At 35.0% G+C, this 12,967-nt stretch overlaps 1 protein-coding gene across 5 annotated transcripts in view; it reads left to right on the top strand.

The window, feature by feature from the left end:
* Camsap2 (calmodulin regulated spectrin associated protein family member 2) overlaps window positions 1-12,967 on the top strand; it is a 91,041-nt gene that overhangs the window by 73,681 nt on the left and 4,393 nt on the right. For 2 of the 5 annotated variants that reach the window (XM_071600195.1, XM_071600193.1), the window contains 8 exons: window positions 65-158; window positions 2,499-2,581; window positions 3,000-3,069; window positions 3,825-6,027; window positions 9,418-9,554; window positions 10,017-10,237; window positions 11,608-11,707; window positions 12,695-12,810. In XM_071600195.1, coding sequence (XP_071456296.1) covers window positions 65-158; window positions 2,499-2,581; window positions 3,000-3,069; window positions 3,825-6,027; window positions 9,418-9,554; window positions 10,017-10,237; window positions 11,608-11,707; window positions 12,695-12,810 — 3,024 coding nt within the window. The remainder of the gene's footprint in view (window positions 1-64; window positions 159-2,498; window positions 2,582-2,999; window positions 3,070-3,824; window positions 6,028-9,417; window positions 9,555-10,016; window positions 10,238-11,607; window positions 11,708-12,694; window positions 12,811-12,967) is intronic. The other 3 variants (XM_027945686.3, XM_071600194.1, XM_027945684.2) reach the window with 3 other exon arrangements.

The following is a 12,967-nucleotide window of genomic DNA, read 5'->3' as shown; positions in this document are numbered from 1 at the left end:
CCATAATTCCTGAAATAATGTTAGAAACATGCTAAACATGTAATTTTAAGGTTTTTTATTCTAGCTGAACCTGTGAAAGATATGCCATCAATTCCTGTCTTAAATGCTGCCAAAAGAAATGTCTTGGATAGTTCATGTAGTTCTGACTTCACTTCAAGGTAAGATTCCACAATGACTACATTTTTACTATTTCCATTCTGTTTACTAATGAAATCACATATTTTATTACATTAAATCAGTTTAAAAGTTTTTGTTTAGATATTGAGCTAATTTATAATTAGCTTACCTGTTAAAGCCTATTTTAACTAAAATATAATTGAATTTTACACTGAAATTATGAACCATACTGAAAAGTGGGAGATTATATTCTGAGGTCCTAATAAATAATTAAAATCAAACTTTTGCTCTATAACTTGTTTATAATTGAGAATTACCTAATAGTATATTTGTTCATAGTTGTCTACTAGTGACTAATAGTCTATGAGTGTGTGTTGTATCTAGTTGGTGACTCTTAGCCCTCAGGGAGAAATTTTAAGATTTTATTTGGATTTTTAATTTTTTTTTCAAATCTTTGAAGCAGTTTTTACCACTGTTTTATTTTGTGGTTACTATGTCTATTGAGAGATATAGCAAGAGAATATCTATTATAAATATTGAATAGTGAATGCATTTAGCTTTTAATACCAGGAACTGAATTTAAAAGCAAAGTAAAAATTTTCTTCCATTCAATATTAGGATAATCGTGACTATTGTTCCAAGTAATAGTCACGAGTTTGTTAGGGACATGAGTTTGTTTAAGAATGTTTTTGGCAGATCTTCCTGGAAGCAGCTTTTCATTTGTGTTTATTAGAACCTGAAATTTACGTTGACTTTGGACTCCCCAGTCTATCTGGTTTTTAAGTTTAAAATTGATATGTTTTCTGCAATTTTAGAAATTCAAGCAGATCAATCAAAATACATTTTTCAAATGATAAGCAAAAAATTCAAAGTACTTTCTGTATGAATTATTGGCTTAATGTAAAATTATTGTGTAGCTGTCACCTACTCCTCACATTTAAGACATTTTTCTCTCAAGTGTAGTCCAATGAATACAAAACCCTAGGCCTTTTAATACTTACTTACTTTGCAGGTCTTTTACTGGTGTGAACTTTCTCATGTGTACAAATCATTTCTTAGAAATTAAGAAAGCATTCCCTTTCCTTACCCTCTAATTTACTACTGAGTTTTCTTACTACTTCCGTTAAGTTTTCTATTCTATAACTATCTACTGTCTCTATGGTTTTGTATAGAGGTGTTAAGTTAGAACATTGCTGATAGAAGAATTTCAGTGTATTTTTTCATGGAAAACTTCTCCTAAATATTATTTTCTCAGTACTTTCCTGGTTTGTTACATAGTGATACTTCCTTCCTTGAAACTTTGGAAAACCCTCAGTGTTCCACGTCACTCTTGTACTATTAAGTAATTTGATTCCACTTTAAAGATGAAAAGTAAAACTTGCTATATCTAGGAACCTGATTGAACAATGTTCTACATTCCGACACTAGAAAATGTTTTCAGTTAAGTCTCGTGTCTTAGTGGCTGCTTTTTCCTAGCAAGAACCTTTTTTATAACCAGATATCTAAATCCTTTTCCTTGAAGGGTTGTTGTGCAATGCCATTCTAGGCTCCTAGTCATCCTGTTACTTCTTTATGTGTCTAGTAGGTCTCCAACATTGTAGAACATTCAAGGAAGGATTCAGAAATTTCTACTCATCCTGGGAATAATATAGTCACAAACTACAAAAGTCCCTACATCTTGTTTCCTAGCTTCTTCTTAGCTGATTAGGGGTGGGAATACTTAACTCCTTCACTTGACTGCAAGGAGGGACACGGCAGACTTAAAATTTATAAAGAGAAAAATTAAGAGAGGAAAGCTTGATTATGCCAAATGTAATAATTTGAGGAGATTATCTAATCCCCTGAGTTAAGTGGAATATGGTAGAATTAAATAGGGAGAAATAACAGGAAAAGTTCGTATCTTTATAGACAAAGAGGTCTTCAAGGTGAAGCTCACTGTTTTAATGTAACTGTTAGATGTGTGTGTGTACAGGCACAAGTCCATGAACAGGGAGACTGTCAGGGTCTCTTATAAGGGTTTATTATGCATGTAGTTTTTAGAAATTTAGATTTGACCAAAATATTTCAAATTGGCAATTTAATTTAATGTCTTTTATTTTTGTTTTTCTTTTGGTAAGGTGAAAATAATATGCCATATCTTGTTCCTTAAGGACATTGAGATATATATGAAAGTACTTTAAGTTGTTTAGCTAAAAGACATAAAATTAATGTACATATATTTAATTGTAGCCATTATTTGATTTAAACAATAGATTATTATTTTTTATAAGATGTAGAACCAGAGGTGATAGTATTATCTTTTTAAGTTCAGCCATTCTGTATGAAATTTATATTATATTAAAGAGTTAAAAAGAAAATTTTAAATGTATTCTACATTGCAGTGGGGAAGGAGCTACATTTACACAGTCTCATCATCATTTGCCTTCTAGATACTCACGACCCCAAGCTCATTCTTCAGCCTCAGGTAGTATATTTGAAAAAGCCTAGGGAAAATGTTATTTTAGAAAGTTACCTGAGAAATGATTGAGGATGAATGTATCTAAACTTTTTTCTTTTCCTGTGGAGTGACTGTTATGCCCTATGCTTACTTTTCCTAATAAAATGAAATACTTCATATATATATAACTTCTTACTTTTTTGAAGTGGGGGAGCAGTACGGGGGATTGAACCCAGGGCCTTACTCGCTAATCATGTAGTTCTACCACTGAGCTACATTCCTGGCCTCTGAAATTTATGTGAGTGTGCGTGTGTATGGGGAGGGGGGGTATCCTGCTTACTTTATAGCACTATTAATGAACCCTCACATGTGAAATCTGTTAAATTGCATATAAATTAAGATTTTTTTACATGATTTCATGGCTTTTTCTTTTTCTCATTTGAAGGAGGAATTAGAAGGTCTTCATCCATGTCTTATGTTGATGGTTTCATAGGAACATGGCCCAAAGAGAAAAGGTAAACTGAATTATTCTTAGGATATTGACATTATCAAGAAATGCCACTGTGTGCGGTGGCAGAACACTCGCCTGGCATGCATGAGGCACTGGGTTCAATCCTCAGCACCACATAAAAATAAAATAAAGGTATTGTGTCCACCTACAACTAAAAATATAAATAAATACATACATACATACAATACATACATACATACATAAATACAAACAAACAAAATAGGGCTGTGGATGTGGCTCAGCCGTTGAGTGCCCCTGAATTAAATCCGTGGTATCCGCAAAAATAAGAAATGCCAATTTTATCTTTATCTCTCTTTTATTTTTAGCCAGATCACCAAATCTAGAATTTTGGTTAGTACCTAAATTTAAAAAGGGCAACACAGCGCAGGCCTATAATCCCAGCGACTCTGGAGACTAAGGCAGGAGGACCGTGAGTTCAAAGCCAGCCTCAGCAAAGGCAAAGCGCTAAGCAACTCAGTAAGACTCTATCTCTAAATAAAGTACAAAAAAAGGGTTAGGGATGTGGCTCAGTGATTGAGTGCCTCTGAGCTCAATCCCTGGTATACCCCTTCTACCCACCCAAAAAAGAGACAACACAGACAAATGCTAAAGAAGTCAAAGAGGCTAAGTTTAAAAGGTAGCTAAGCTAGGCATGGTGGCTCATGGCAAAATTCCCAGTAACTCAAGACTGTGATCCTGAAAAATAAGTAAAGAAAATGAATAAAATTTTAAGATTTTTCTCTTTAATTTTTTTCCCAGATCATCAGTACATGGTGTTTCATTTGATATTTCTTTTGATAAAGAAGATAGTGAACAAAGATCCACTTTTAACCGAGGAATCACTCGTTCCATTAGTAATGAAGGACTTACCCTGAACAATAATCGCGTATCTAAACACATTAGGAAAAATTTGTCCTTCAAGCCAGTAAATGGAGAAGAAGAAGCAGAAAGCATTGAAGAAGAACTTAATATAGACTCTCAGAGTGACTTCAAATCCTATGTGCCCCTTAATACAAATGAACTAAATTCTAATGAGAATATTCATTACAAGCTTCCAAATGGAGCTTTACAAAATAGAGTACTTCTAGATGAGTTTGGCAATCAGATTGAGACACCAAGCATTGAAGAAGCATTACAAATAATTCATGACACTGAAAGATCTCCCCATACACCTCGGCCAGACCAAATTGCTAATGGCTTCTTTCTTCATAACCAAGAAATGAGTATCCTAAATTCAAATATCAAGCTAAATCAATCTAGTCCTGATAACATAACTGACACAAAAGGTGCCTTGAGTCCCATAACTGATACTACAGAAGTAGACACTGGAATTCATGTTCCTTCAGAAGATATTCCTGAAACTATGGATGAAGATTCTTCTTTGAGAGATTATACTGTAAGCCTAGACTCTGACATGGATGATGCATCTAAATTTCTTCAGGATTATGATATAAGAACCAGCAATCCCAGAGATGCTTTGAGTCCTTGTCCAAGTACCATAAGTACCAAGTCTCAGCCAGGTAGCAGTGCTTCTTCTAGTTCTGGAGTTAAGATGACCAGCTTTGCTGAGCAGAAGTTCAGGAAACTGAATCATACAGATGGAAAAAGTAGTGGAAGTAGTTCTCAGAAAACTACACCAGAGGGCTCTGAACTTAATATTCCTCATGTGGTTGCTTGGGCACAAATTCCAGAAGAAACAGGCCTTCCACAAGCACGGGACACTACACAGCTGTTAGCTTCTGAAATGGTGCATCTTAGGATGAAACTAGAAGAAAAGAGGCGTGCAATAGAAGCCCAAAAAAAGAAAATGGAAGCTGCTTTTACTAAACAGAGGCAGAAAATGGGAAGGACAGCATTCCTTAATGTGGTAAAAAAGAAAGGAGATGGGATTTCCCCTCTTCGAGAGGAAGCAGCTGGTGCAGAAGATGAGAAAGTATATACTGATCGAACAAAAGAAAAGGAATCACAGAAAACTGATGGACAAAGGAGTAAGTCGCTAGCAGATATAAAAGAAAGCATGGAGAATCCTCCGGCCAAATGGCTAAAGTCACCAACTACACCTGTTGATCCTGAAAAGCAGTGGAACCTGGCTAGTCCCTCAGAGGAGACTTTGAATGAAGGAGAGATTTTAGAATATACAAAATCCATTGAAAAGTTAAATTCATCCCTGCATTTTCTACAACAAGAAATGCAACGCTTGTCCCTTCAGCAGGAAATGTTAATGCAAATGAGAGAGCAACAGTCATGGGTGATTTCACCTCCACAACCCTCTCCACAGAAACAGATTCGAGATTTTAAACCTTCAAGACAGGCAGGCCTGTCGTCAGCTATTGCACCGTTCTCTTCAGACTCCCCTCGTCCTACTCATCCATCTCCACAGTCTTCTAACAGGAAAAGCACATCTTTTTCTGTTAAAAATCAAAGGACTCCTAGGCCAAATGAATTAAAGATAACACCTTTGAATCGGACCTTGACACCCCCTCGGTCTGTGGATAGTCTTCCTCGGTTACGAAGGTTTTCCCCAAGTCAAGTTCCCATTCAGACTCGGTCATTTGTATGTTTTGGGGATGATGGAGAGCCTCAGTTAAAAGAATCCAAACCTAAAGAGGAGGTTAAAAAGGATGAATTGGAATGCAAAGGAACTTTGGAACAGCATGGACATAATCTTGAAGAGAAGGAACTTAAACCTTTTGAGTCAACAGTTTCTGAAGTCCTGTCACAGCCTGTCACAGAAACTGTATGTCTGACACCAAATGAGGACCAATTGAGTCAACCCACAGAACCACCTCCTAAACCTGTTTTCCCACCTACTGCTCCTAAAAATGTTAATCTGATTGAAGTTTCCCTCTCAGATTTGAAACCTCCTGAAAAGGCTGATGAATCTGTTGAAAAATATGATGGAGAAAGTGATAAAGAACCACTTGAAGATGATCAGAAAGTATGCTGTGGATTCTTTTTTAAGGTAATATTAATCTGCATCATTTGGGACATCTTTATTAGATGGGTGGGTGTATGTATATTTTTATGCTTATTTCTTTAGTAGGAGTCCCCTTTGTTAAAAGTCTGCCATTAATTCTAAAACTTATTTTGGCACTGCTCTCTTGGTGGACTGTGGTAATATTTAAATGCACTTGAAGCGGTAACAAATCATTTTATCCTAGTCGTGACACAGATATATTATTCCCTGTTTTTGCATCTCTACCTCTCTTTATCACTTTCACAAAGGCCTTTTTGAAACTAAGTTATTTAATCTTCAAAGAGTGATTGACTCCATTGCCAATTTGTAAAAAAATTCATAACTGAGCATGTGTATAAGTATACATTAGGTTTTCTAAAACCTTAACCATCTTTCCTTACATATTTTCTTTAAAAAAAAAATCTTTTGAAAACTAACCAGATACAATCTTGAAAGGGAAACATTTTTGAAAGCATATAGCCATGCATGGTGATTCACAGTGGTAATCCCAGCCACTCAGTAGACTGAGGCAGGAGGTTTGCAAGTTTGAGTCCAGCCTGGGCAACTGAGTGAGACCCTGTCTCAAAAAAAGCTTATAGCTCAGTGATAAGAGTGCCCCTGGGTTCAATCCCCAGTTTGGCGGGGAAAAACAAGAATACATAGTTTGAGTAGCTGTCATTGAAATAGCTAATTTTGTTGTTGTAGTGCTAGGGATTGAAACTAGAGCCTTGCATGTGGAAAGCTCTCCACCACTGTAGAACCACAGCACCTGAAGCAACTCCTTTAAAAGCATTGGAAGAAGCTGGGCGTGGTGGTGCCCGTAATCGCAGCAGCTCAGAAGGCGAGGCAAGAGGATCACTAGTTCAAAGCCAGTCTTAGCAACTTAGCAAGGCACTAAGCAACTCAGACCCTGTCTCTAAATAAAATACAAAATAGGGATGGGGATGTGGCTCAGTGGTCCAGTGCCTCTGAGTTCAATCCCCAGTACCAAAAAAAGTAAAAATTAAAATTAAAAATAAATAAAAATAAAAGCACTGGGAAAAGGACATATTCTGTTGGGTTTTGTCTGTTTTATTTATAGTATAAATCTTAGAGCCTTATTTTTCTATAATTGGGAATATATTATTGTGTTATTTGTATTTTTTTATTAAGGAACTAAAGTAGATAATCTCTAATCGTACATAGGTCTACAATTTAGAATATAAATCTTAGTATTGTTATTGGATGCAATATATTTAAATAATACTGCAGCCAACTAACACAGGTATTGAATGGTATCACTTCCTGATGGTGAAAATTTTGGAATTTATCGTAGATAATAAAGTAGAAGAGCCAACTAAATTTTAATTTTTCTCTACTAGATTTATCACCCTTTTTTGATCTTTATGGTTTTCTAAAATTTTCAAATTACCAGATGGAAAAATATATTCCTATATAATCAGAAACATGTTCTTCAGACTTCTTTTTTTACATTAAGGGACTAACATAATCTTTAATCCTATGCATTCAAAATTTGGAACATAAAAAGAAAAGACAACACCCAATAGCAGCAATTTATAATTTTAAGATTTTAAATTGAAGTAGTGGGAGAAAGCCCTAGAACTAGCCAGGCCTAGTGGTACACACCTGTAATCCCAGCCACTTTGAGAGGCTGAGGCAGGAGGATCACAAGTTCAAGGTCAGCCTTAGCAACTTAACCAGGCACTAAGCATCTCTGTCTCAAAATAAAATAAAGGGGCTGGGGTTGGGGCTCAGTGGTAGAGCACTCACCTAGCATATGTGAGGGTGAGTCACTGGGTTAGATCCTGAGCACCACGTAAAAATAAATAAAGGTATTGTGTCCACGTAAAACTAAATTATTTATATATATATATACATACACATATACACACACACACACACACACACACAGATAGATAGATAGGGCTAGGAATATTGTCAAGGTAGAGAAGTTTTCTAGTGTGCACAGGCCCTAGTCTGTCCTTAGGAAAACAAAAAATAAAGCAAACACCAATACTATTGAAGTGATTACAGTTGCTTTTTTAGTTTTGATTGTTTAATGCTGAAAATTTGTAATTTATTCTAAATTTGATCCTATGGTGATTGCCCTTAGAGGTCTTTTTCCACACTTAGAAATTAGGATGTGAGTCATGTTGTGTCTCTTAATCATGTAAAAATGTCCTTTTTTAATAGAATGCTATTGACATAATAGGTATAGATACCTATTAAAGACCAATTTTAGAGACCTTTGCTACATCTCTTCCTTGAATAAAAAGGAAAGCAGAGGGGGAAGAATCTTTAGTGTAAAACAGGCAATGTATTTGTACCTTCCTTTACATTCCATATCTCCTATTTCATTCATTTCCATGTCTTTACCACCCTAATTCTCATCCCTTGGACTATGGGGATAGCTTCCTAAATGGGCTTTCTGCCTCTAATTATACCGTTCCCTCTTTATACTGCTAGTTGTCCCACAAGTGAAGCTCCAGTTGAGTCTCTTTCTAGTAAAAATTCTAGTTGCCTGATGAAAAAAATCCAAACCTTTAGTTCAGGGACAGTTGCACAATAGCCAGAACCTGTTTGTCCAGCGTCTTCCCCATAACTTCTGATTTAGACTGTTTTTTTACACAAGCTTCATCTAAAGTCTGTCATACTGTCTTAAGTAGAGGTTAAATATTTCCTCCTTTTTGTCTCTGTTATATCCTAAACATACTCATGGTATAGCACCTAAGACCCAGAGTTTCAGTTGTTTTAATTCTTATCTGCTTTATCTCTTAGACTGTGAACTCCTAGAGGGATTGCATCTCCATTACGCATTGACAAAGGAAAGTAACAAGCTGTGTAAATAGTTGTCTAAATGATTTCTTTGTTGATGCTTATTTTGTTAGTATGTAATATATTCACAACATAGTGCGGGATATTATAGATAATAAAAATTTGAAAAAGTTATGGCACCTTGGGTCACATATCTTAAAAATTACATGGAGAAAGAAATACAAACAAATTGCTTTGCGTAGGAACCAGAGAAAGATTTAATGAAGAATGGAGAAAGAAGATACCATTCAGAGTACCAGTTTACCTATTCATATGACTATTACCTAACAAACAATACCCACTTCCTTTATTCTGGGGATAAAAAGATGCATTTATTTATTAGGATCACAGAACCTTTTTTCTTTTGATTGCCATTGAGTCTTAAAAGGTTTTTTGTTACTTAATAGAACTGCTACTGCTTTAATTTAATTCTTTGTAATTTCTGAAACATGTCCACTTTTAATAGGGTTGTAATGGTTCAGATTTTCAATTATAAGAGTAACCATGAAATAGGACTACAACAACTGAAAATGAGAATATTTGTACCTAAAATTCATCTGTTTCAATGAAATTTGTTCTTAGGATGATCAAAAAGCAGAAAATGATATGGCAATGAAACGAGCAGCTTTGTTGGAGAAACGATTAAGAAGGGAGAAAGAAACTCAGCTTCGGAAACAGCAGCTGGAAGCAGAAATGGAGCATAAGAAAGAGGAAACAAGGTAAAGGACGTGGCTATGCCAATTCTAAATTAGTGCTAATGATGCACAGGCATATTTACAGATATTTTGGTAAATAGTCCTCAAGGAGGCAATTTCTCATTAATCTTTTTATTAACAGATTTCTTTTCAGAGATGTTTGCAGTCTACACAGACAACTGGATCAGTGCTGACTTTTGGTGATTTTTAAGTTATTTTCCCAAGTATTATCTGATTTAGTATGTCAAAGTAAAGTTCTCCAGAATCATTAATTTAAATGTTTGAGAAAAACAATTTAAAATAACTTCCCTAGAAGATACACACATGTATATGTATAGCCTAACTTTTCTCAAGTACATTTTAAATGAACCATTTTTCCTCAAGGTGCTGAAATATATTTCTTCCTTCTCGCATAAAACATGTAACTCTCCAGTGTCACTTGTCTTTGGTAGACAAAATGAAAAATGTGACCATTTTATTCCTTAGGCGTAAAACTGAGGAAGAACGTCAGAAGAAAGAAGATGAGAGAGCACGCAGAGAATTTATTAGGCAAGAGTACATGAGGCGAAAACAACTGAAGCTAATGGAAGATATGGATACTGTAATTAAACCCCGTCCTCAAATGGCAAAACAGAAAAAACAGCGGCCAAAATCTATTCACAGAGATCATATTGAATCCCCCAAAACACCAATAAAAGGTCCTCCAGGTAACACAGCTTATTATGAGGAGTCTGTTCATAAAACAACACCAGCTTGGTTTTGTCATACTAACTTGATTGTGCTTTGATGTGCTAAATTGGATACATAATTTGAGATTATGCATATTTAACTTTTATTAGAAAATCAAAATGAGCAAATGAAGTTTTTTTTAAAGAGTTATATGTATTATATGTATATGCATATATTCAAGAGAACAAATGTGAATGGTGAAAATCTAATTTAAATACTAAGTTATAGCTGGGCACTGTGGCTCATACCTGTGTTCCCAGCAGCTCAGGAGGCTGAGGCAGGAGGATCAGGAGTTCAAAGCCAGCCTCAGCGATTTAGTGAGGCCCTAAGCAGCTCTACAAGACCCTGTTTCTAAATTTAAAAAAAAAAAATTAATTTATTAGGCAACTCTGCCCTCAGATTAATCTCCATGACTTATTAACTATCCTCTAAGTACTTGTAAATTTAGGATAAATGTTATATGCATGAAATGTATATGAAACATGTCTGTAGAAACCTGGGCACAGTGGTGCATGCCTGTCATCCCAGCTACTTGAGAAGCTGAGGTGGGAAGATCGAAAGTTTGAGGCCACCCTGAGCAACTTAGACAGGTCCTGGTCTCAAAATAAAATGTAAAAAGTCTGGGAATGCAGCTCAGTGGTGTAATACTTGCCCAGCACACACAAGGCTTAGTTCCCAGTACTGAAAAATAAATAAAAAACATGTCTATAGAATAAAGAATATAAAATCAAGGGTTCAGAAATCCCTCCTTTACAATAGAAATAGTCACCTGGGTGTGGTGGCATGTGCCTGTAATCCCAGCAGCTTAGAAGACTGAGGCAGGAGGATTGTGAGTTCAGAATTCCTATAGTTATTCTAAGCCTGAGGAAAAATAACATAACATTGACTGTTGAAAGATAACGATCTTTTATAGTCAGTGGAACTTTGATAAATAATATTGGCTAAAATTAGTATATTTTCCAGCTAGGAATTAGGTGTTACTAAATTTATTTTTCTTTCTTGAAGTTCAAGGTATCATGTCTCATTAACACTTTCCTTTGGGAATAGCAAATTAGCTTTATTATTGTTTTCTAAAAGTAAGTTCTTGGGCAGAGGGAGTGCTGGTTTAGCATGCATGAGACCCTGGGTTCAATCCCCAGTACTGCAAAAATTAATAAATAAAATAAAAGTAGATTCTCTGCTAATTTTAAATAAATTGTGTATATATGCATGCAGTCATATTTAGAGTGAGTGTTTTAAAACAAGAAGAAGAAACTACAGAAGCTTAATTTTCACATGCTGGTGTTATCTAATGAACAGACTCTTTGCTAGTTGCTCTTTTTAAATTTCTAATTTTGTTTTTGTTCAGGATCACGAATTTATCGTGTTTTTTCAGTCTCTAGCCTTTCTTTGGCATCGCTGAACACAGGTGATAATGAGAGTGTTCATTCAGGCAAGAGGACACCAAGGTAAATCCAGAACATATGGTTGTTTTTCATAGAAAAAGAATATGGTAACTGCAGTTACACAAAACTTTAACTAAAAACTCTTTTAGCATTTTTATTTTATATTTCATAATGACCAAATCATGAGTTTTTGTGAGTTTTGCTGATTTAGGACTATTTGGGTTTCTGTTAAGAAATTATATGAAGAGGGCTGGGGGTGTGGCTCAGCGGTAGAGCACTTGCCTAGCATGTGTGAGGCCCTGGGTTCAATCCTCAGCACCACATAAAAATAAATAAACAAAATAAAGGTATTGTGTCCAACTACACCTAAAAAATAAATATGTATATAAAAAAGAAATTATATGAAGAGGTCTATTCGTATTAAAATATTCTTTATCTTTTAGAATTTAGAATTATTGACATTGATAAGATACTTTTTATAAGCTATATATACTTAACAGTAATTATACATAAAGTAGTTGCTAATGTGATTATGATTAAATCACGGTTGGTAGAAACAGAAAATACATAGTTTATCTATAATGTCAGCCTCTCTAGCTTATTTCCCATTGAAGATAAAGGAGCTTTTTATTTTTCCCCCTATTATATTAATTCCTAAGGATGTTGCCTACTTGAATTTAAGACATTGATGATATACTTGGTCTTTGAGATACAGATTAGCAGCTAAAAATCATTATTTCATTACCATAGATTATAATGCCCAAATCAGAAAAAAATATTTCTAGCAATAGTCATCATCTTAGAGTTCTAATCTTTGTTTTACCATCTTATTGTGTTAGTTGCCATTTTTCATATGAAAAAACATTAATTCTTTCAAATATTTAGAGTACCTGCTGTGTTCTGGGAACTTTTATATGTAGCTATAAATAAGACATACAGTATTATCACCATCTATTTTTAAGGCTTTTATTAGTTTTGGTTGATACTCTCACATATACTCTGGCCCCAAAGCATTCTTTTGAGATATCAAAAATATTATTTACTATTTAGATCAGAGTCTGTCGAAGCTTTCTTGTCCCCAAGTCGTTGTGGCAGTCGAAATGGAGAAAAAGACTGGGAAAATGCATCAACAACTTCTTCAGTGGCTTCTGGAACAGAATACACAGGTTAGTGTATATTTTTAGGGAAACATTTAAATTTAACGCACTAATGAGAATAGATGAAGGTGATATGAAAGAAAGTTTTATTGGCTCACTTTTTGCTCTGAACACTGGAGGCTGATTTTTAAAAATAAAAAAATGCTAAACAAAAGTGGTCACCTGC

Source organism: Marmota flaviventris, chromosome 12, assembly GCF_047511675.1.
Source record: "Marmota flaviventris isolate mMarFla1 chromosome 12, mMarFla1.hap1, whole genome shotgun sequence".
NCBI lineage: Eukaryota > Metazoa > Chordata > Mammalia > Rodentia > Sciuridae > Marmota > Marmota flaviventris.
Note: the sequence above shows the minus strand (reverse complement) of the source record. Positions and strands in the feature narration are given on the sequence as shown.